General features: G+C 53.5%; 1 protein-coding gene across 17 annotated transcripts in view; it reads left to right on the plus strand.

The window, feature by feature from the left end:
* Positions 1–20,533, plus strand: part of MYO18A (myosin XVIIIA) — an 89,944-nt gene that overhangs the window by 48,005 nt on the left and 21,406 nt on the right. For 9 of the 17 annotated variants that reach the window (XM_036222072.1, XM_036222073.1, XM_036222065.1 and 6 more), the window contains 20 exons: positions 287–350; positions 592–736; positions 1,057–1,077; positions 2,296–2,307; positions 2,926–3,102; positions 3,301–3,391; positions 3,684–3,876; positions 4,683–4,769; positions 6,941–7,082; positions 7,236–7,395; positions 8,153–8,339; positions 8,652–8,895; positions 11,335–11,444; positions 14,530–14,595; positions 17,723–17,851; positions 18,539–18,682; positions 19,074–19,163; positions 19,314–19,433; positions 19,647–19,758; positions 20,197–20,324. In XM_036222072.1, the coding sequence (XP_036077965.1) occupies positions 287–350; positions 592–736; positions 1,057–1,077; positions 2,296–2,307; positions 2,926–3,102; positions 3,301–3,391; positions 3,684–3,876; positions 4,683–4,769; positions 6,941–7,082; positions 7,236–7,395; positions 8,153–8,339; positions 8,652–8,895; positions 11,335–11,444; positions 14,530–14,595; positions 17,723–17,851; positions 18,539–18,682; positions 19,074–19,163; positions 19,314–19,433; positions 19,647–19,758; positions 20,197–20,324 (2,422 nt within the window). The remainder of the gene's footprint in view (positions 1–286; positions 351–591; positions 737–1,056; positions 1,078–2,295; positions 2,308–2,925; positions 3,103–3,300; positions 3,392–3,683; positions 3,877–4,682; positions 4,770–6,940; positions 7,083–7,235; positions 7,396–8,152; positions 8,340–8,651; positions 8,896–11,334; positions 11,445–14,529; positions 14,596–17,722; positions 17,852–18,538; positions 18,683–19,073; positions 19,164–19,313; positions 19,434–19,646; positions 19,759–20,196; positions 20,325–20,533) is intronic. The other 8 variants (XM_036222074.1, XM_036222066.1, XM_016139012.2 and 5 more) reach the window with 2 other exon arrangements.

The raw sequence follows: 20,533 nt of genomic DNA on the forward strand, positions 1-20,533 counted from the left end.
CTCTGTCCTGGCTTGACTCACCCTTTAGGCAGGTTCCCTGCTGCCTTCCAGGGGTCTGGCTGGACACTCACCAGGGCATCTCTGGTGATCTGTCTTAAGGAGTCTGGTGCTCTGACCAGGCATCCAGGCCAATTAAGAAAGGCAGTAGCAGCTACCTGACAGTAGGGCATGATGGGCAGACAGAACTCAGAGTCTGGAAGCTAAGTTTGTCTCTCTCCACCCTGATAGGGAGGTGGCCTTGGTGTAGGGACCAAGCGCTGTGCTGATGCCTCATTTGTACCCCTAGGACAGAGCTCCACTTGAACCACTTGGCAGAGAACAGTGTGTTTGGAATTGTGCCACTGGCTAAGGTGAGGGACCAGGTTGGCAGCCCTGGGCCTTGGGGGTTGGAGGACCCTCAGATGGCCTGGAGTGCCCCGTGGGAATAGCAGGAGCCCAGCTCCAGCTAGGCGGCCCTGCCATAGCCTTGCCCTCCCTGGGGACCCAGCAGCATGGGAGTATGCTGGGCAGGGGGGCGGGGTGGAGGGGTGAGGGTAGGAGGCATAGGGCCCCTCTGAGATCCAGTGCCCATGTACCCATTTGTTCCTGCAGCCTGAGGAGAAGCAGAAGGCGGCTCAGCAGTTCAGTAAGCTGCAGACGGCCATGAAAGTGCTGGGCATCTCCCCCGATGAACAGAAAGCCTGCTGGCTCATCCTGGCTGCCATCTACCACCTGGGCGCTGCAGGAGCCACCAAAGGTAACCTGCAGTGGGTCTCATCAGCCAGGCTTGGCGCCTAGGAGACCTCATGGGGACCTTCCCATTCCCAGTTTCTCCTCACCCAACACAGGCTCATCTATTACCAGACACCCCTCTTTTGCTGTGCCTCTTCCCAGCCCCCGATATCAGAGCAGAAGGCCCCCAACACCCAGAGAAGCACCTCTGCCAATGATGGCCTGAGGGCTGAACTGTAAATCAGGGTGGGGGCTTTGAGGGCTCAGAGACTGAAGTGAAGAGAAGGGCCCCAACTCAGAGCAGCCCCCCTGGATTAACTCTCCTTCTTGTTCCCTTCCTGACAGAGGACCCTGAGGAGCAAGCGGGTAACTGACATTAGCCCCTCCCTGGGGTGCAGGGGCCACGTGGCCCCATCTTGGTGTTTGCCCTGGGCACTTTCTGGGGGCTGGGCTTGTTCTGTCATAATGGAGGGCACTGGCCTGGGAGAAGCCCCAGGGTTGAGGGTGGAGAGGGCACCTGCTGCGGGACTTCTCGGAGTCCCCAAAATAGCTGCTTCTATCTGTTTTGCATCCAGATCCTGGAACCTCTCAGGATGCCCTCCATGGGGCTTAGGTGGGCTAGGGTAGGCTTGCTTCCTGGGGCTTCCTGAGGCCAGTTTTCCCTAAGTCTTCCTTTCTCTCCACTGGTGTGGTAGCAGGTGTCTCTTCCTTTGCATGTCAGGGTGGAAGCCACTAGAGGGCAGCAGGCACCGTGGAAACAAATGAGTCGCAGCTTCAGCACTTGTGCTTGGGGGCTTGTGAATGGCTAGAGCTTGGTCTGGCTTGGAATACTCTGCTGCCTTCCTCTGAGATTACATTGATGGGTGGGCGCTCTGCCTACTGCTTCACCTCTTTCTCCTCCAGTTTAGGAAAAGAGGTGCTGCCTCTGAACAGCACCTGGGGTTTTGGCTTCATCTTCCTTGGGGTGTGAAGGGCCCCAGGCTGCTCAGTAGGAATGAGGAAGCACTGGTGGGTGGGTGAGGGTGCATGGAGGAATAGGCACCTGGGTTTTAGGCTCCTTATGATTCCAGAAGATAGCATCCCTACCAGAAAGGAAGTAGGCTCTGAGTTAAAGACGTCTCCAGACTATGTAGGTGGGCAGGAGGGTGGGCATATCACCTGTCTTGAGGAAGTTCTTTCACTCTTAAGATGATAAACCCAGGTTTCCTATAAACCCTACTCAGTGCCGATTGCGGGTGGAGAGCTCTGGGTGTGTCAGCACATGGGCCTTTTTGAGCAGGGTCCGTTACTCCCTCAGAGCTTCCAGTGTTTTCCAAGGTGTGTGTTTATCTGTGTGTGAGAATGTCTTTTAGGTCTTTCTTTGTGGATGAGTGTCATTGTGATTACATTCATAAACGTACTCCTTTGAGATTGTGCGTGTGTTTATGTTTCTGAGTCTGAATATGGTTGTTTTCCTGCCCGCTCATCCTCACAAATCCCCACCCTTTGCAGTCCCTTCTCGTGGGCCTGGCGGGCTCAGTTGATGACTGTTTGGTAACATGCTGTTTTTCTTTGCATGCTGCATGCTGGTCCTTTGCCTTACAGAAGCTGCTGAAGGTAAAACCTTGTTTCTTGTCAGTTTTCTCTAATTGCCATGATTAGACACACGTTGGCTGAAACACGTCTGTCTGCGTGGGCTGCTCCCTTTCCTCTGAGGCTTTTTCATATCCCCACTGTTGGGCCATGGGTGGGTGTTTGTGGTCTCTCCTAGCAGATGCCTGGAGGTAAGAGGGAGGATCCTAATGAATTCATGAAAGGGGAAGGCACTGTATTTCTCATGATCTGTCCCCCAAGGCACAAGTGGCTCTCATGCTCATTGAAAGTGGGCCGGCTCATCCATCCTCTGACTATATTTCCCAAGGTTGGCACTCCTGAAGCCAAGCCCTCTAAAAGGGTGTTTGCAGCTGACTGGGTACCCTCTGGTGACAGCTGTTTGGAGTTATCTCCTTTTCTAGGACTTGCTCATTCTCTCTGCCCCAAGGGACACAGGAAACACTGGCAGCTGCTGGCCGGCCTTGTTTTACCTGGACCCTCTAGTGTCATCAGGGCTGGTTTTTTCTCCGGAAAATACCCACTCCCAAGCTCTGTGGGAATGGGGAGCCAAAGAGCACAGTGGTCATCACATGGCCTAAGGAGGAAGATCCAAGATGCCAGATCCTTTTTTCTACCCCATAGCTGGGCGCAAGCAGTTTGCCCGCCACGAGTGGGCCCAGAAGGCTGCATACTTGTTGGGCTGCAGCCTGGAAGAGCTCTCCTCGGCCATCTTCAAGCACCAGCACAAGGGTGGCACCCTGCAGCGCTCCACCTCTTTCCGCCAGGGCCCTGAGGAGAGCAGCCTGGGAGATGGCACAGGTACCCTGGGCTGGAGGATGTGATTGGGAGGCCTCATTGCCGTCTCTGCTGTGAGGAGACTGCTGGAGTGAAGAGCTCAGATCAGTGGAAAATGCTTAGCCCCAAGGCCCCTGCTGACTTGGCTTTGGGTAGGTAGGGAGCATACCCAGGTGGAGATCCCAGGGAGCAGGAGATAGAGCTGATCCTCTTGCCCCACAGGCCCCAAACTAAGTGCACTGGAGTGCTTGGAGGGCATGGCGTCTGGCCTCTACAGCGAGCTCTTCACCCTTATTGTCTCTCTGGTGAACAGGTGAGTGAGTGCCGGTCAGGAGGGCTTAGGAGCTCTCTGGCTTCCTGCCTTGACAAAGGCGGAGTTGATGCCTCTGAGCTTGTGCGATTGCTGAGGCAGAGCCATCCTCCACCAGCAGAGGGCTCACTGTCCTTGTAGGCCAAGAAAGGCACACCCAGGATCCTGGGTACCTGCACAGAAATGGAGACTTGGTTTGGGGCAGGGCGGGCTGCCTGGGCACCAGGGGCAGATAAGTGGGGCCTGTGTGGTGGTACTGCCCTAGCCAGCTCTGACCCAGGCTCTCCCTGTGAAGGGCTCTCAAGTCCAGCCAACATTCACTCTGCTCTATGATGATTGTGGACACTCCGGGCTTCCAGAACCCTGAGCAGGGTGGGTCAACCCGTGGAGCCTCCTTTGAGGAGCTGTGCCACAACTACGCCCAGGACCGGCTTCAGAGGCTCTTCCACGAGCGTACCTTTGTGCAGGAGTTGGAAAGATACAAGGAGGTAGCACCTGACTTTGCCTCTGCCTGCCACCCCTCCATCCCCTCTGGTCTTGGCATCTGTGGATGAGGGAAGGAACCACCTTCCCTGCTGGCTGCTCCCTCCCAGCTTTTACTGTCTTGTCATTTCTGTCTGCCTGTGCTTTCTAGACTAGGTGTTTTTTCTTGCCCCAGAGCCATCCTCACTCTATGGAGAGTTTCCTCTCCAAGAAGCTAGATGTATTCAGGGTCTAGGTTGCCCCTCCTTGCCCACCTTCAAGGCACCACCTAGGCCCTGTGAATTGCCACTGTGCAGTTTCTGCTTCCACGTGTGTGGGGCCTGGCCTTCCCTGTCTCTGTCTCCTGATCTGTTAAGGTGGTAACTGATTATTAAGGACCCCTTCATAAAAGGATGTGCCAGATGGGACAAGATCTGGAAATCCTGCCTCACATAGAGATGAGGGACATTGATCCTGGAGAGGTTATTTGTTGGAGATGAGAGAAGATACAGGAGGAAAAGGACAGATTTCTTCGATTGTTTCAAGGATGTGTGTGAAAGTAGGCTTTCTTCACATAGCCTATCAGTGGATGTGAATAACAGGAATACGTGACTTTAGCTCAGTATAAAAGGAAGTTAGAAGAAATTTAGCTGTCCAGAGATACAGTGTGGTGCCTTGGGAGGTGGTGAGTGTTTGTCAGTCAGGCTGCTGGTGGCGAGTCCCTGCATGGGATGGGAGGTCAGACTTACCCCAGTGTCCCCTCCTATCCTGCTCATAGAGCTGCACCCCACACGTGGCCTTGTGCTCACTACCACTCTGCCTTCTTTCCTAGGAGAACATCGAGCTGGCATTTGATGACTTGGAGCCGGCCACAGATGATTCTGTGGCCTCTGTGGACCAAGCCTCCCATCAGTCCCTGGTAGGAATTCTAACGAAGCCATAGGCTGGCCTTTTCTTTTCCCATTCCTCTCCTTCAGCAGAGCACGCCCCCTGCCCCCGCCCGCCCCGCGCCCCATTTGAGCTGCTGCCAGTGGTGCCACTGGGGGCTGAGTGGGGCCCAGCAATCAGGCCTAGACGTCCTACCCCTCAGCCCTCAGCCAGTCTGGCCAGGAAGATGGTACTTTCTTCTACTGTGGTTCAGTGGGGAGCCTCAGCCACTGGGTGTCTGAACCAGACAGGAACCTGTACCTCATCTCTTACCACCTAGGGCTCAAGCCCTGCCCTGTGACTGGCTGAGCCTCAGGTATGTCTGCCAGGAGCCCTGATGTCTCCTAGGCGAAGGCCTAGGTGGACCCGGAGGTTGTAGTCATTCTTTCCCATTGTCCTCAAGAAGAGGACTGATGCAGCCTACAGCCTAGCAGAATGGGGTAAGGAGGCAGCACCGCCCCACACAGGGAAACAGTGCCCAGCTACAGATTCCCACAGAGGGTCATGTGTGACCCCTCGCCCTTCACCCTTAAGGGTGGGCTTTGTCACCCTTTGAACTAGTGTCTTGGGCACCTTGCTGCCTGGGGACTGGCTGGCCTCATGAGCATTCGATATGTAGTGATTGTCTTCAGTTAGCGAAGTTGCATAAGGTGCTTTATTAGAGAACTGGCATCTCTGCTAAGCTGTTGATCTCCCTCCTCTGCTTTGAGCCCAACCTCCCTCTCCCTTTTCCTTGTGGTGAGGCCCTGCTGGGCTAGCAAGGGGGCGGGGCCCCAGGGAACATGTGGGTCCCCCGGGGACAAATGCTTAAATTGCCCAAGTTCCACATCTCCCCAGGGAAGCTGGCTTTTTTTTCCTGACACCCGGGCGCCTGTGGTAGCCTCCCTGAAGCACCTTTGTCATTCCCAGGAGGTACGAGGAAGTCATTCCATGTTGCTTAGGAGCAGCAGTGGGTCAGACAGTGGGTTTGGATGGGCGTCGACAATCCTTTCCCTTCGTTGCTCTCCCTATCTGATGGGTCTCAGCACTGGGTAGCTGCACCTCTGGAGATGAAGCCCCTCAGTGCCCAGCCTGCCACTCACTATCCAGTGGCTTTGTTGCTCATTCCTGCTGGCAGCTCCAGCCACTCTGGGACCTCAGTTGTCTGTCAGTCATTGGCCATATTCTGCTTCCTCCTTGTAATCACACCAACTCCCTTGGGCAACTATGGGGAGGAGATACAGGCAGCTGGGGTCCAAGAGAGAGAAATGGCACTTCTGTTACTATTCTTGTCTTCTAGTCCCTAAAGGCCAGGCAAAGATGGGATATGGGGAAGGCTCAGGTCCTTTTTGCCCCCAAAAGAGGAATTCCATAGAAAAGACACCTTCAAACAAGACGTGGCCACGGACCTAGGTTGTTTGGATTGCATGGGGTATTAGAAATAAGAATTCAATATTGCTACCTTCTCCTGAAAAACTGGAGGATTTATCAACACTAGGCCAACATTCTTCCAGGACAGCAGTTGGCTGCAGCTGAACGGTGGCGCTTTTCTTTAGATTGGGATACTGCTCTTTAGTCATCTCAGTTCTGCCCATTTGGGCTCTCACATCCATTAAGTCACCTGTCTTACGTTTTTCACAGTTGAGTTTATGACTCCGTAGTGATCCCACCAGTAGTGCTCTGAGACCTCTCTGGGTGCTCCCCTCTCAGGGGACCATGGTTAACCCCACAGCTGTTACTTATTGATAGCTTCCTTTGGGCCATGCACTACTCTGAGAGCCTCACAGACTTTATCTTGGTTAATCTACATGTGAGGTGATGCCCAGGGAGTAAGGGCAACACGGGGCTCACACAAGTCTTGCATGACCTGCAAGGGGTCAGGGATGGAGGAGAGCATCTGGGGGTGGGCTTGGCTTAATAAGAAGCCTTTAGTCTTTGATTACTTAGGGCACGAGTCCTAGAAATCATACTCTGCTGTGGACTTCTCTCTCTGATCTCTTACCTCCTCTTTTTCCTTGCTGCCCACCTGTCCCACAAGGTGTCAGCAGTGAGTGGCAGGAGCTGCAGTTTGTGTGTGCAGCGTGTGTGTGTAGCCTGTTTATATAGTGTGTGGTTGGGGACAGGGCACTCGCTTCTTTTCCACAGCTCTGTGTGACACAGTGGGTTTTCTTTGCTTCTCCATAGGTCCGCTCACTGGCCCGCACTGATGAGGCAAGGGGCTTGCTATGGCTTTTGGAAGAGGAAGCTCTGGTACCAGGGGCCACTGAGGATGCCCTTCTGGAACGCCTTTTCTCCTACTATGGTCCCCAGGAAGGTGACAAAAAAGGTAGGTGACACCCCTGCAGGGCAGCTCCTCTGTTTCCTCTCCAGAGGACCCATTTATATAGGTCCAGGTGGCACTGTGTAGGGGCTTGCTGAGTCCCTGGACTTTTTTGGGCCTGTGCCCTGATGACCTGAACCTTGCTGCTTCTACCATCAGGCCAAAGTCCCCTCCTGCGCAGTAGCAAACCACGTCATTTTCTCCTGGGCCACAGCCATGGCACCAACTGGGTAGAGTACAATGCGGCTGGCTGGTTGAGCTACACCAAGCAGAACCCAGCCACGCAGAATGCCCCCCGGCTCCTGCAGGACTCCCAGAAGTAAGAACACCACTCACTCTGCCCATGTTCCATCCCCAGGGCTGTTTGAGTCTCCTCTCATCTCAGAGGCCCCCTCACCAGCAGGGTAGATAGACTCCACCTCCTAAGTGGCAACAGCCAAGGCTAGTTGGCCTTGAGGGCATGGGGTGGCCTCCTGGAGTAGAGGTGGGGACAGACATGGTTGAAAAGACTTATAGTTTTAAATTCGATTAATGCTCCCACATTCTTCACGGAAGGCAGGAATAGCCTTAGAAACACCTCATTCATATAAGCCCTGTCATCCATTAATTTATTCAACAGATAATTATTGGATACTTACTCTGTGACAATGAATAAAACACAGATCCTGCCCATGTGGCGTTTACATGTTAGTCGAGGGAGAGCGATAATGACCAGTAAACACCATAGTAGATTATATCTTCTGTTAAATGTTGAGCTCTGCTCTCTCCTGCCACTTTGGAAGCCTTTCCCCACCTTTGCCCTTCCTGGTGATGAAGAGCAGACCACCCACTCTGTCTGATCCTGCCTGCCCCTCGGCTTCTGCCCACCCCGGTTTTCTCTTCTCATTGTTTGGAGATTTCTCTACAGTTTCTCTGTAGGGTGTGGGACCTGTAGCACCGGCCCCCGTAACTTAGGCCCCTGGCCATGGTGGTGGTGGTGTGGAGCTTGTTTGGTTCCCTAGGAGCTGGGAGAGAATGGCTGGTCCTGCTCTGTGAATGTGACTTCTTTCCTTCCTTTGCCCTTCCGCCTCTGGCAGGAAAATCATCAGCAACCTGTTTCTGGGCCGAGCGGGCAGCGCCACGGTGCTGTCAGGCTCCATTGCAGGCCTGGAGGGCGGCTCACAGCTGGCGCTACGCCGGGCCACCAGCATGCGGAAGACCTTCACCACAGGCATGGCAGCCGTCAAGAAGAAGTCACTGTGCATTCAGATTAAGCTGCAGGTGGTAAGTTTGCCAGCCCAGGCCTCAGCATCCTTTCTTACCCCTGGTGCGTAGCCTGGGCATTCTGGGCACACTCAGGTCACCCAGTGCTCACTCGGTGTCCCACTGTGACTTGATTACTATTGCTGGGGTCCCATTGTCAGTGCTGCTTGCTGCCTGCATGGCCACTCAGGCCTAGTGAGGACAGAGTTGTCCTGGCCGGTGGTGCAATACCTGCCATCCTGCAAGCAGTGGAGATGCTAGCACTAGTCCTGCTTTTCTGGGCATGAGATGGACCATCAGAGTCCACTGAGGGCCGTCTTTGCCCTTTGGCAGGATGCTCTCATCGACACCATCAAGAAGTCGAAGCTGCATTTCGTGCACTGTTTCCTGCCAGTGGCAGAGGGTTGGGCTGGGGAGCCCCGTTCTGCCTCCTCCCGCCGAGTCAGCAGCAGCAGTGAGCTGGACCTGCCTTCGGGAGACCACTGTGAGGCTGGGCTTCTACAGCTGGACGTGCCCTTGCTCCGCGCCCAGCTCCGCGGCTCCCGTCTACTTGATGCCATGCGCATGTACCGCCAAGGTGGGACCCCTTTCCCGCTCAACTCCTGCTTCTCTTTTCTGGAACTGATCCTGCTCCTCCCCACCTCCCAGATGGGGCCTATGGAGTTAAAAGGATACTGCCTTCCCCTTATCTCTGGACTGGTCCTCAATCTTTTTTCTGCTCTGGTACCTCTTCCATGGGGTCTCTCTTCTTGTCTCCCCAGCCCAGTCTGTTTCTTTTCACTCTGCTGACTCCCCTTTCTCCCTCCTCTTCCTTCCACATTCCAGTACTCTTCATCCCCAGTGCCCTCCCACCCCACATGCCTTCTTCCTACGGCTCGCCCCTTCCCTGGAGGGAAGCACACAAAATCAACGTGCTTTACCTCCCTGGTTTGGATAGGTCAGCTCTGCCCACAGCAGCAGGCCCAGTGCCCTCATGGAGCCATCTGCCCAGTGAGGTAACTACCTCCAGGAGCAGGCAGGTGACCGGGAAAGCCCCCCAATGATAAATGAGGTACTAAATCTTTCTGAAGTGCATAAAATTCTCCAGAAAGGTCAGACAAACTCTTTTTATAGACCCATCTGGAGTAGAGGACAGAGAAAGTGATAGTAATAGTAGTTAGCATTCTTAGAGCATTTACGGTATACTAGATGCTATTTTAAACTCATCACACAAATTAACTTATTTAACCTTCAAAACAGCCTCATGAGATGTAGGTACTATTATCATTCCCAGATGAGACTGAGGCTCAGAGAAGTTAAGTAGCTTGCCCAAGGTCACACAGCTCATGAGTAGCAGAGTGAGATTTGAGCCAAGCAGACCAGCTCATGCCTCTCAAGTAGTATCATTTTCCTGAGAAGTTATGAGTTGCCAGGTTCTTGCCCTTTCTACCTTAGCTAAAAGAGCAGGCAGGGTTTCACCCACCCACAGCCAGGTCCCCGTGAGGCGTCTCCATGGGCACTGTCACTTTTCCTCAGCAGCCAAGCCAGGAAACAAGCTCCCTGCCCTGCTCTAAATAAATCATCGATCTGTCCCTACGTCTTGATACAGAGTTGGTGTTTATTATTTCAAAACCAGATTGTTACCGCTCTGAACCAAAATCAATGTGCTTTACTCAAACAAGCAGATCGATGAGGCCAGCAGCAGCACGGCCCCCCTCACTCAGTCCCCAGCCACCATCGATAGCACTGATGATTAATTAAGATGCCAGGCATCCGGACCTGCTATCCTGGCCCATCAATTTAATTGCAATTCAGATACAATCAATAGCTCACTTTGTCTTGGCCCCTCAGTGGCCCCCGCCTCCTGTTTCAATTATCAGGCACATGCATCAGCCTCATCTCCCAGTTGGAGGGTTTCCCAGAGCTAGCTTGGCCAGTGTAGCGGAGTGAGCCCCCAACTGGCAATCAGGAGCCCGGGTTTGGAGTCCAGTTCTGCCTCTAGCCACAGCCTTTGTGACCTTGAGCAACCCAGTTGCTCCACCTCTCAGGCCTCAGTTTCCAGTCTAGAGGAGGAGCTGTATCAGGTCTAAGACCCTTTTTCGTTTTGAAATTCTGCGATTCTATAGAAGTGGGTCTCTTGGTCCTCCGCCGTGAGCTCTGGTATCCTCAGGGTGACTTAGGGTAACCCCCTGCTTGCCACTATCCTGACCTTGCTGCAAGTCAGAAACCATCTCACCCTTGCCCCAACCACAAGCCCAGACAATAAATGTAACACTCTTTAGGGAAAGAGAATCTACAAGTGTTTTTGGTTACTTGGCCTAGGGCTCAAGGTCACGATGGGGGCAGGAAAGGAGCTCTTTCTGATGTCCTGCCCCAGTGGACTGAGGAAAGAAAGGGAGCATAACCCTCCAAGTGAGCCAAGCTTTCTACATATTTTATCATTTAGGCCCCATGACTACTGTGCAAAATAAGTGGTAGAGCCTCCATTTAAAGATGAGGAAACCAAGGCTCAGAGAGGTTGATTGACTTGTTCAAGGTCACATAATACTAGGAGCCAGGGCCAGGATTCCATACCCAAACCCATGCATGTTTCTTCTCAGCTATTTTTTTCTTATTATTAAGTAAGTCTTCAAGACGTTGTTCTCTGTGGGTTATAACAGAGTCATAGATTCGGAGTCATAGGTCATTCAGGATTTTATCTCCATAGCATTCCTTCTAGATGGTCACGCACGCCCTGTTTGCACGCCTCACAACAAGGAACTTGCTTCCTTCTTAAAGAGCCTATTCCCTTTTTAAACCTTGCAGTCCCTCTGTGGGGCATCCCAAATGTCCTCTCAGCCTCCTGTCCCTCGCTCCTTCCTCCTTCCTCTCTGTTCTCCTTTCCTGGGCCCGCCTCCACCACGAGTTCTCCTCCCCCAGCAGTTTCTTCCCCTTCGGGTGACTCTCCCCACGGGCTGCCTGGGCACCAGCGGCTGTTGGGGCATGCCAGGAGCAGCGAGGCGCTGACAGACCTGACCCTGATCCGCTCTCTCTCTAGGTTACCCTGACCACCTGGTATTTTCCGAGTTCCGCCGCCGCTTTGATGTCCTGGCTCCACACCTGACCAAGAAACATGGTCGCAACTACATTGTGGTGGATGAGAGGCGGGTAGGTCTGGGCCTCAGAGCCACACCCGACCCCTCTCCCTCTGCTCAGACCCCTCGGAGCAGCTGCCCTTCCTTGCCTAGAGAAAGCCGGGCTGGCCCTTGCTCAGTCTCTCAGTTTGGGCCAACCAAGATCAGAACAGGATTGCATGGCTGTCAAGCTGTGGCAGTAGGGAGAAGGCAGCTTGAGGCGTAGACTGCAGAAGTCAAAGTCCTCCACCTCTCTGAAGGCCCAAGTTGGGGGTGTCTGTTCTCTTGTGAGCCTGACAGTCCTCCAAGAGCCTCCCAAGTAGCAGATAAGAATTAGTGTTTTTCTGTACCACTGGTAGCACCTGGGCCCCTCAGCCTTGACCTTCACATTAGGAACTAGTTTCTGCAGAGGGAGCTGCGCTAGGGTAAGCCTAAGGTTCCCAGGCCCCTTGTCAGCCTGGATTGGTGAATACCTGGCTGTAGAAGTAGATGTCTCCCTGACATTCTTGACCCGGCTCCTCAGAAGGTCAAGGGCTTCTTGAGCAAAGGAACCCACCTTCACTGTGCTCTGGCCTCAGGTACCCAGCCTGACTCTGAAAGCATCTCAGACCTTAGGATGGCTTCCCTAAAAGGAACCGTGCTGTGCGGAACAAGGCAGAAATTCCCTCTTCCCCTTCCCCCCAGAGTCACAGACCACATTCATGGCCTCAGAGACATTCTCTCCATCCTTGCCATCCAGGATCTGCCAGTATCCAGGGTGATCTTAGTGTGAATGTAGGTGACCTGTCCCACACCTCCTCTCTGACCCTTGACCTCCATTCCAACCTCCCACTCGTGGCTACACCCAGCACCTTGTCATTCCTGGACATGTTCTGCCTCTGAAAACTTAAATTTCAGCACAGCCTTCCTGACCTCAGCCTCCTACCTGTATGTCTCCTCTCACCTTCTTGGGACACCTGCTCGTTGACTCCATTGAGACCTCTCGTTTCTGGGCCCCAATACGTTTTCTCCACACTGTCTCTTCCCTTCTGACTTTGCTTCCTTTTTCACTTAGCCATGACACAGTGGTCCAACCTTCCTGTCACTAAAGCCTTCATCAACTCTCCTGAGCCTCCCTTTGCACCTGCCCTACCTAAGCCCATCCCGAAGGGCTAGCCTTAGGGTGCCTGCACTCCCAAATTTCTGTGGGGGGAATGATATAACCGAATGAGGTCTCCAGCTCCAGCTGGGCCCTTGGGTGACCTGATAAATTTTCCATGTGCCCCATCCTTACCTGGCCCCAGTTCTAAGCTCCTACCCTGATATTCCATTCACCCCCTTTCTCCTCAAATCTTCCCCAGATCATCTTCCTAGCAGTTGACCTTGCCTCCAAACGCTAATAAAATCGAGGCTCCAAACTTCGTCCTGTCTTCTGTACGCTGCTTTTCAGGGGCCTCCTTCTTCCCCAGCCCTCCCCTCATCCTGTACCTTCCTGTGCTCTGGAACCCCTTCTGTTCGGTCTCCCTGGAGACCTATTCCATCAGCGATAATTTCTCCCGTTTCTTCAGCTTCTCCTCCTCTGCTGGCTCTTTTCTCAGTGAAGAAGCATTCTGTAGATGTTGCTCTCAGAAAGGAGCTGTCTGTCAACCCTCTCATGCCGGACTATTGTCTTTCTCTCACCTGCTCCATACCATCAGTACCTCCTCTCCTCCTGCCACCCCAACCCCACCACCACTCACTTCTCCACCCACATCTGCCTGATTCCTGTCCCTAACACCCTGGGACTCGTCTTCCTGTCTCTCCATGCCCTTTATGTTGCCAGAGCTGAGGGACACTTTTCTATGCTTCTTGGCAACATGTGACTGCTGGACAACTCTGTTCTTTTTGAAACATTCTCTGCTCAACTTCTTTGCCGCCACACCTGGTGTTCCCCTTGTCTCTTTTTTCTTCCTTTCTCAGTCTCTCTGAGCTTTCCTTCTTCTACTTTCCCCTGAAATAAAGATCTCTTTCTTCTTGAAGACTTTTTCCTTGGCCATATGTGTTTTCTGTTCTACACCTTCTTCTGGGGCAACCTCATTCATACCCATTACTTCAATTACCATGTGTATATTGACAACTCTTAAGTCAGTATCTCTAACCCAGGCCTCTCTCCTGAACTCCAGACATGCATTCCTATCTAGCTGCTTTCTGGAGTTCTCTACCTGTATGCCTTATAACGCCTCAAACTCAGCATGTTCAAGCCAAATTGATGATATCTCCCCCCAAACCTACCCTTTCTCTTGTATTCCGTACCTTGGAGAATAGCACCATTATCCATTTAGTGACATAAGTCAGAAACCTCAGCGTGCCCCTAATTTCCTTCCTCTCATCTATTTGTCCCCACACCTAGCAAGGCTCTCTCTCTCCCTAACACCTCCCGCATTTCCCCACCTCTCTTCCCTTTGCATCAGGTTCTGGCCTTCTCTCTTATGGATTACTGCAGTAGCTGTCTAAGGGGTCTTCATCCATTCTCTGCCCTTGTTCAAGTAGGATCTCCGTAGAATGCAAAGCTGATCCTGTCCCTCCCTGAGAGAGCCCTCCAGAGGCTCTCACAGCACACAGGCTCCACATACTTTGGCTACTGTACCTCTCTAGTTGTACCTTAACATCCCCACCCCCGCCGCCGCGCCGTTTACTCCGAGTTATGCTAACTACTTTCCTCAGTGCATTCTGTTGTCTTGTGTTCCCATGCTCATGCCGGTCCCTCTGCCTGAAATGCCCTCTCCCTCCTGAAATGCTCCTCTCCCCTGCTTTGTCTGGCTAATTCTTACTTGTATGTAAAGACTCAGCACAAGCAACACTTCCTTCTGGATGCCTTCCACAGTTCTCCTTGTCTGACTTAGATGCTTCCTCCTCTGTGTACCTCAGTAATTCACTTGTCTCACACCCCAAAAAGATCGCTTGTTCCTTTTCTGGGCATCCTTATTCCCTAGAATCTAGCACAGTGCCTGACCCTGTGGAAGCCCACCACGAGTGCTTTTTGAATAAATAAGGGACTGTCTGAATGGAGGATGGGGAAGGATCAGGTGACTGGGCGTAGCCCTGTGTGGAGACGGGGAGCCCCTGGGTGGGCTCCCTGACAGAGGTCTCTCTCTCTGCAGGCAGTGGAGGAGCTGCTGGAGTCCTTGGACCTAGAGAAGAGCAGCTGGTGCATGGGCCTGAGCCGGGTGAGTGGTCCCTATGGGAAGGCAGTCGAGCCCTCACTCTCTGGTTGCCCTTGTCTACCTTGTCTACATGACTGACCCTCCCCCACCTGCCCTCCTTGCTCGATTTAACATTAGAAGTCTCCTGTGACCCACTTCCGAGTCTTGCCCCCAGCCCTCCCACCCCTCAGCCACTCTGGGGCTGTCCTTCTTCTTAAGCTGTCCCCTTCAGGGCTGGGGGCCAGGAAGTTACATATTTCATCTACTGCAAACTTGACTCTGAAAAACTGGCTTGTTCAGTGCCATGAATACCTCTGTGATGTCAAGGAGGGAGTGGGTTGTAAGGTGGCCCTGAACTTAGCCTGGGTCCTAGTGTGGGAAGTAGGGAGGACAGAAAAGAGGATAGCTTGGAGAAACAGGAAGGCAGTAGACAGAGTGCTCCAGAGGGCAGAACCCCCTTTGGCAAGTCGCTAGGGCTGCCAGGGTCCCAGAAGGGCAAGCAGGAAATGGCGAGGCCATGCCGCCACCACCTGCCCACAAGCTGAATTCCTCATCTGAATGGAACGTGGTGCATAAAAAGCAGGCACGCCCGGCCCCGGGTGCCAGTCTGCCTCATCGCTCCGTACCAAAGGGTCAGCCGAGCATCTCTCCCACGGGGCAGGGATCCCCACACACCCCTCTCTCTTGAGACTGCAAGGCTTGACCGCAAGGCCACGTATGTGCTCCAAGGGCTGCGGTGGGAGGTAGAGCAGTTGGGAGCCAGGTGGAAGGTTCTGGACCTGTTTGTCTGTCAGCAGACAGGGAAGGAACTGCAGGTCCCAAGGCCTCATGGGGAGTGTGAGGTGGAACGAGATGTTGTTCACCAAAAAGGCTTAAGTGTCGTTTGTCCGTTCTGTTCTCTGTTCTGCACTCTGAGTCATATTCTTGGTTTCTCCTAGGCCCTCCCTCACTGGGAATCCTTTTCCCGTCCCCTCACTGTATCTTGGTCTCTGCTGTCCCCGGTTTTCCCTTGTCTTTTTGGCACTGGCAGGTCCCTGCTGGTCCGTATTTCTCAGTTTCTGGTTCTACTAGTCTTTCTTTCCTTGGTCTCTGTGTCCCACCATCTTTCCATGTCATTTTTCTGGTTTTGGTTCCTGCTGTCTGGCTCACCGCCTCTCTCCCTCTCCCAAAATGTCTAAGCTCAGGGGCTGCCAGCTGAGCTTTTTCCCTGGGGAGCCTATCATCAAAGATTTCACTTCAGTGTCTTGGTCTGTCCCTACATGGGCTCCTGCCCCTCTGGCAGGCTGAGCTGCTGCTGACTGGCTCTGAGAGTGGCACCTCCTCCAAGGCATGTCCTGAGCAGGAGAGGGCCTGTTCAGGCCGGTCCTCTTCCCAGCTGCCATCTCAGTCCTTCCACATTATCCCAGTGCCTGGCTAAGGCAGCGGAGCCCCAGGGCCCACTCCTGCTCAGGGCAGCATTAGGGGCAAAGGCAGATATTTGGTCATATCTGATTTGGGAGGGAAGTTTTAGGACTTCTAAGTTATGGTTAGCGCTGACTTGTAAGCAATTATTCACTGTGTTTGTCACACTGCTTCAGAGTAGGGGTTTCAGTCTGAGCCCACAGGACCTTGAGGGTTGAAGCAAGGAGTCTGGGAGTCTGGGATCCTCCTATTGTTGTTTGTAAATTTGTATACATAGGTATGTTGGGGGACGAGGCGGCCCTGACTTGTCACTTAATTCTCAAAAAGACTCTTTACAAATGTATAGCTTTTCAAGAGAGGTCTGAGGCTCGCTGCCTACCCTCTACAACATGCTTTCTCTTCTCATTGTGTTTTGGGGCCATTCTCTGTACCCCCATCTGGCACTTTGCTTCTTCTGCCCTAGTCAGACAACTATGCACGCTGACCACTAATATGTTTGCCCACCTCTGAGAGGACTTGGTTATTCCCTAGCCTCTGGTGGAATCTCAGGCTCACACACTGTGGGAAATCGAGGCTCTGGTAGGGCTTGGGACCCATGAGAGATCCCAGGCACTCAGCCCTACCTGTGGGATTTGGGGAAGTGTTGCAGAGGACTGAGCTGGCCTCAGGGGAGTAGGTTTCCTCAGAGTTTCCAGAGGCAAAGCTTTCTCAGCAGAAAGCATAGGCCGTTTCCCCACTGCTCCCTTGAAGGGAGGCCTCAGGATACTGTGCCTAAGGGTTCTGAGTGTTTCCTGTGGAGGCCACATCTTCTCTTTGCCCCACAAAAGGGAATTTTCTGTGTCTTGGGCAAGGGGGTCATATACCTAGGTATCCCTTGCCCTCTCTAAGAAGACTAGAGCCTTTTTTTTCACCTGACCATGTCCCCCTTTCTTCTTTCCCTCTTAATAGGGAAACTGTTACCTAGCCCCAGCTCAGGGCACCAAAGAGTGAGAGGAAAAGATGGGTGTGAGGGTGGCCAGCTGGTTCCTCTCACATCTGCCCTCCAGCCCCCAAACCTGTATGACAGGTCTCTGGACGGAGCCAACCCCCACCCACCACACTGGCTTCTTCATGAGATGAAACCTAGATGTGTGGGTGGGGGTGGGGTGTTGGCACATGAAAGAGGAGATGTCTGAAATGAAACCGAGTGGGCAGGGTACAAGAAAGGGCCCCAACTCCTCCCCACTCCCCTTTCTCTGCACACTGCTTTCTGGACCTTTTTCTTCTTACCCAGGTACACCAGCATCCACTGCGCCTGATCTCAGGCAGTTGGATGCCAAAGGCAGCTGGAGCCCATAGTTGGGCCCTGTGGTAGGCAGTGGGCACAGGGGGCATGGACAATGCTGCTGGCAGTCCTGAGGGAAGAAGCCACTGCTGGTGTTCCTGAGGGGAGTCCTCACCCCATTTGACCAGTGGCTGCTTCCTTTCCTTCTTGCCTCAATCCTTTCCCTTGGCTTCCTTCTCTTTTCATCTCTTTTTAAAGTTAGATTTTCTACCTTACTCCTCACCTTCTAAAACGTCCCCATTCCTCCAGCCTGGCCCCCCTCCTTCAGCCTCCCTGGGGCCTCTTCTTGCTTCTTCCCTCCACTCTTGGACACTTGGATTTTCAGGCTCTTCTCAGGCCAAGGCCCACACTCCTGGGCCTGCTGGTTTCCTAGGCCAGGCTGCCCTGGCCCAGTCTCTTGCCAATACCTGGCCTGCTTCTCCACAGGTGTTCTTCCGGGCAGGCACATTGGCACGTCTGGAGGAGCAACGAGATGAACAAACGAGCAGGAACCTAACCATGTTCCAGGCAGCTTGCAGGGGCTACCTGGCCCGCCAGCACTTCAAGAAGAAAAAGGTGCTGCTCCAGGGACATCCCCATCCCAGGTCTCATCCTAGCCAGGCAGAGCTGAGTGCCTGGGGTGGGTGGGGTCGGGGACTCGAGGGAACATGCAGAAACTGGTCTTGGGGCTATGAATTATTATTATCTGGGGGAGAAGAGGCAGGGCCCTCCCTAGGCCAGGCTGGGGAATGGGCAGTTCCCTAGTGCCGGTGAGAGTGCTAGTGTGCCCAGCGATGATGCCATGTGGCCTGGACCAAGGGTTAGGGTGGGGTGGGGGAGCAGGGCATGGGCAAAAGTGGTCTCTGGATCATAGACTGCTCCATGAAAATTAAGGAGCTGTGTCAGCAACTCCTTTTCTTATTAACAAGTCCATAAAACAACCAGTACCGCCGCCTCTTGTGTTTCAGCAAGATTAGGTTTTATAGTACATCCAGGCCAGGGTGCTGGAAATAATCAGGCAGCAAATAAAGCAGATGAAAGTATTCCTAATGATGGTGGAGCAGTTAGTGCCCAGTGTGGTGCTCCCAAAGCCAAGCTGTCTGTTGCCTACTTTCTGAGAGACGGAAGGAGGCTAGGGACAAAGGGTGTCATCGGGAGTGTTTAACTCTAAGTCAGATGACCAGACGAGCAGCCCAGTGAGGAGGATCCTGGCTGGGCCTGGGACTAAGAGCCCTACTGTGTGCCACCCCCACCCCAACTTAGATCCAGGACCTGGCCATCCGCTGCGTGCAGAAGAACATCAGGAAGAACAAAGGGGTGAAGGACTGGCCCTGGTGGAAGCTCTTTACCACTGTACGACCCCTCATTGAGGTGCAGCTGTCTGAAGAGCAGATCCGGAGCAGAGATGTATGTAATATCCCAGGGAGGGCCAAGTCACTGAGAGGAAAAGGGCTATAGTTCATCCTTGTGGGCAGAAGTATTACCAGCTTTTCTTGGGCTCCCAAAGGCTCCTTTGTTTAGTTCAGAAAGCTAATGTCCTTGAACTATGCCCAACAAACAGAAGGCATCCATCTGGGGTACTGACTGAGTCCTTGAGTAGCCTCTCAGGATAAAATTTCAGGCATCCTCATCATATGGGGAGGGTCTAGGGATAGGAGCTCTGGGGATACAGTGGCTTCCTGTTCCCTTATGTACTGGCCCAAGCTTCACCAGCTTCATTCATCCCAAGGGTACAGACCCCGGGCCCCAAACTCTCGCAGAGCCTCTGACTCACTTTGCCATCCTTACTGCACCCTAGGAGGAGATCCAGCAGCTGCGGGGCAAGCTTGAGAAGGTGGAGAAGGAGCGGAATGAGCTGCGGCTCAACAGTGACCGGCTGGAGACCCGAGTGAGTGACTCCCAGCACCAGACAGACTGGCCCACCCCTGCAAGGAGGCTTGGCCCAGAAGCTCCTTTCCCCCCCTGCCCCGCCCCTGGGTGTTCTGGCTGAGTGAGGCAGGCATTTCAACTGATGGCATCTTCCCTCCCCCAACCCCAGATCTCAGAGCTGACATCGGAGCTGACAGATGAACGTAACACGGGAGAGTCTACCTCCCAGCTGCTGGACGCGGAGACCGCAGAAAGGCTCCGAGCTGAAAAAGAGATGAAAGAGCTGCAGGTGAGGGCAGGGCTGGGGCGGACACAGTCATGCTAGCAGCTGCCGCATTCTAGTGCCCACCTACTTTCCCCAAGGACAGGTGGCATCTTTGCCACTAGCCCAGCGCCCCTATCTGCCCTGGGTAAGCATGCAGCCATGGTCTGTGGTTCAAGGGTGTGGTTGGTACTGAATGAGGGGGCGGAATGGCACACCTCGTAACCTCCTCTCCTACAGACCCAGTACGATACACTGAAGAAGCAAATGGAAGTGATGGAAATGGAGGTGATGGAGGCCCGTCTCATCCGGGCAGCCGAGATCAACGGGGAAGTGGATGATGACGATACAGGTGGGTCTGAGGCCAGAGGAGCTTGGCAGTGGCCTGAGCAGCAAGCTCTGATGCCTGTTCCACCCATTGTCCAGGCCTGTTTCTTGTGTGTAGGTCTGTTATAAGGCTACCGTGAAATAAATAGAAAGTAGAGGTGCCAACAAATGCAGGACATTATCATGAAGGACTGTAATGACGATGATAATGACAGTATCTGAGGGCCAAGGTCCAGCAGTCCCTGGGGAGAGGACCGCACATACAGCCACATCACCCTCTCTAGCTCTCTCCCAGCTCGTGGCTCCTTCCACCTTGGCATGAAGCCATCATTTCAGAGACCTTTCTGAGTCCCTCTGGCTGACTCCACCTGCTGCCCCTCCCTGTCCCATCCTTCTTCCCCTCTGTCCCTTCCTGGGGACTCTCAGAAGCTTAGTCCTCCCTCGCCTGCCCCTAACCCCACAGGTGGTGAGTGGCGCCTGAAGTATGAGAGAGCTGTGCGGGAGGTGGATTTCACCAAGAAGCGGCTCCAGCAGGAATTCGAAGACAAACTGGAGGTGGAGCAGCAGAACAAGAGGCAGCTGGAGAGGCGGGTGAGTCTGTTGGAAGTAGCAGAGGCCTGAGCCTGGGAGGAACTGGGAGGCTGGGTACCATGTACCTGTCCAGTGAATAGCCTGAGCATGCAGGCCCTGGGAGCAATAGCCTCTAGGTGCAGGGGACAACCAGGGGCAAACTGTTGTTAGACTGTCTTAGTTCCCTGGATGTCCCTGACTTTAGCCCTCATCTCTGGGTCTCTTCCTCA

Source organism: Rousettus aegyptiacus, unplaced genomic scaffold (assembly GCF_014176215.1).
Source record: "Rousettus aegyptiacus isolate mRouAeg1 unplaced genomic scaffold, mRouAeg1.p scaffold_m13_p_6, whole genome shotgun sequence".
In the NCBI taxonomy this organism is placed as follows: Eukaryota; Metazoa; Chordata; class Mammalia; order Chiroptera; family Pteropodidae; genus Rousettus; species Rousettus aegyptiacus.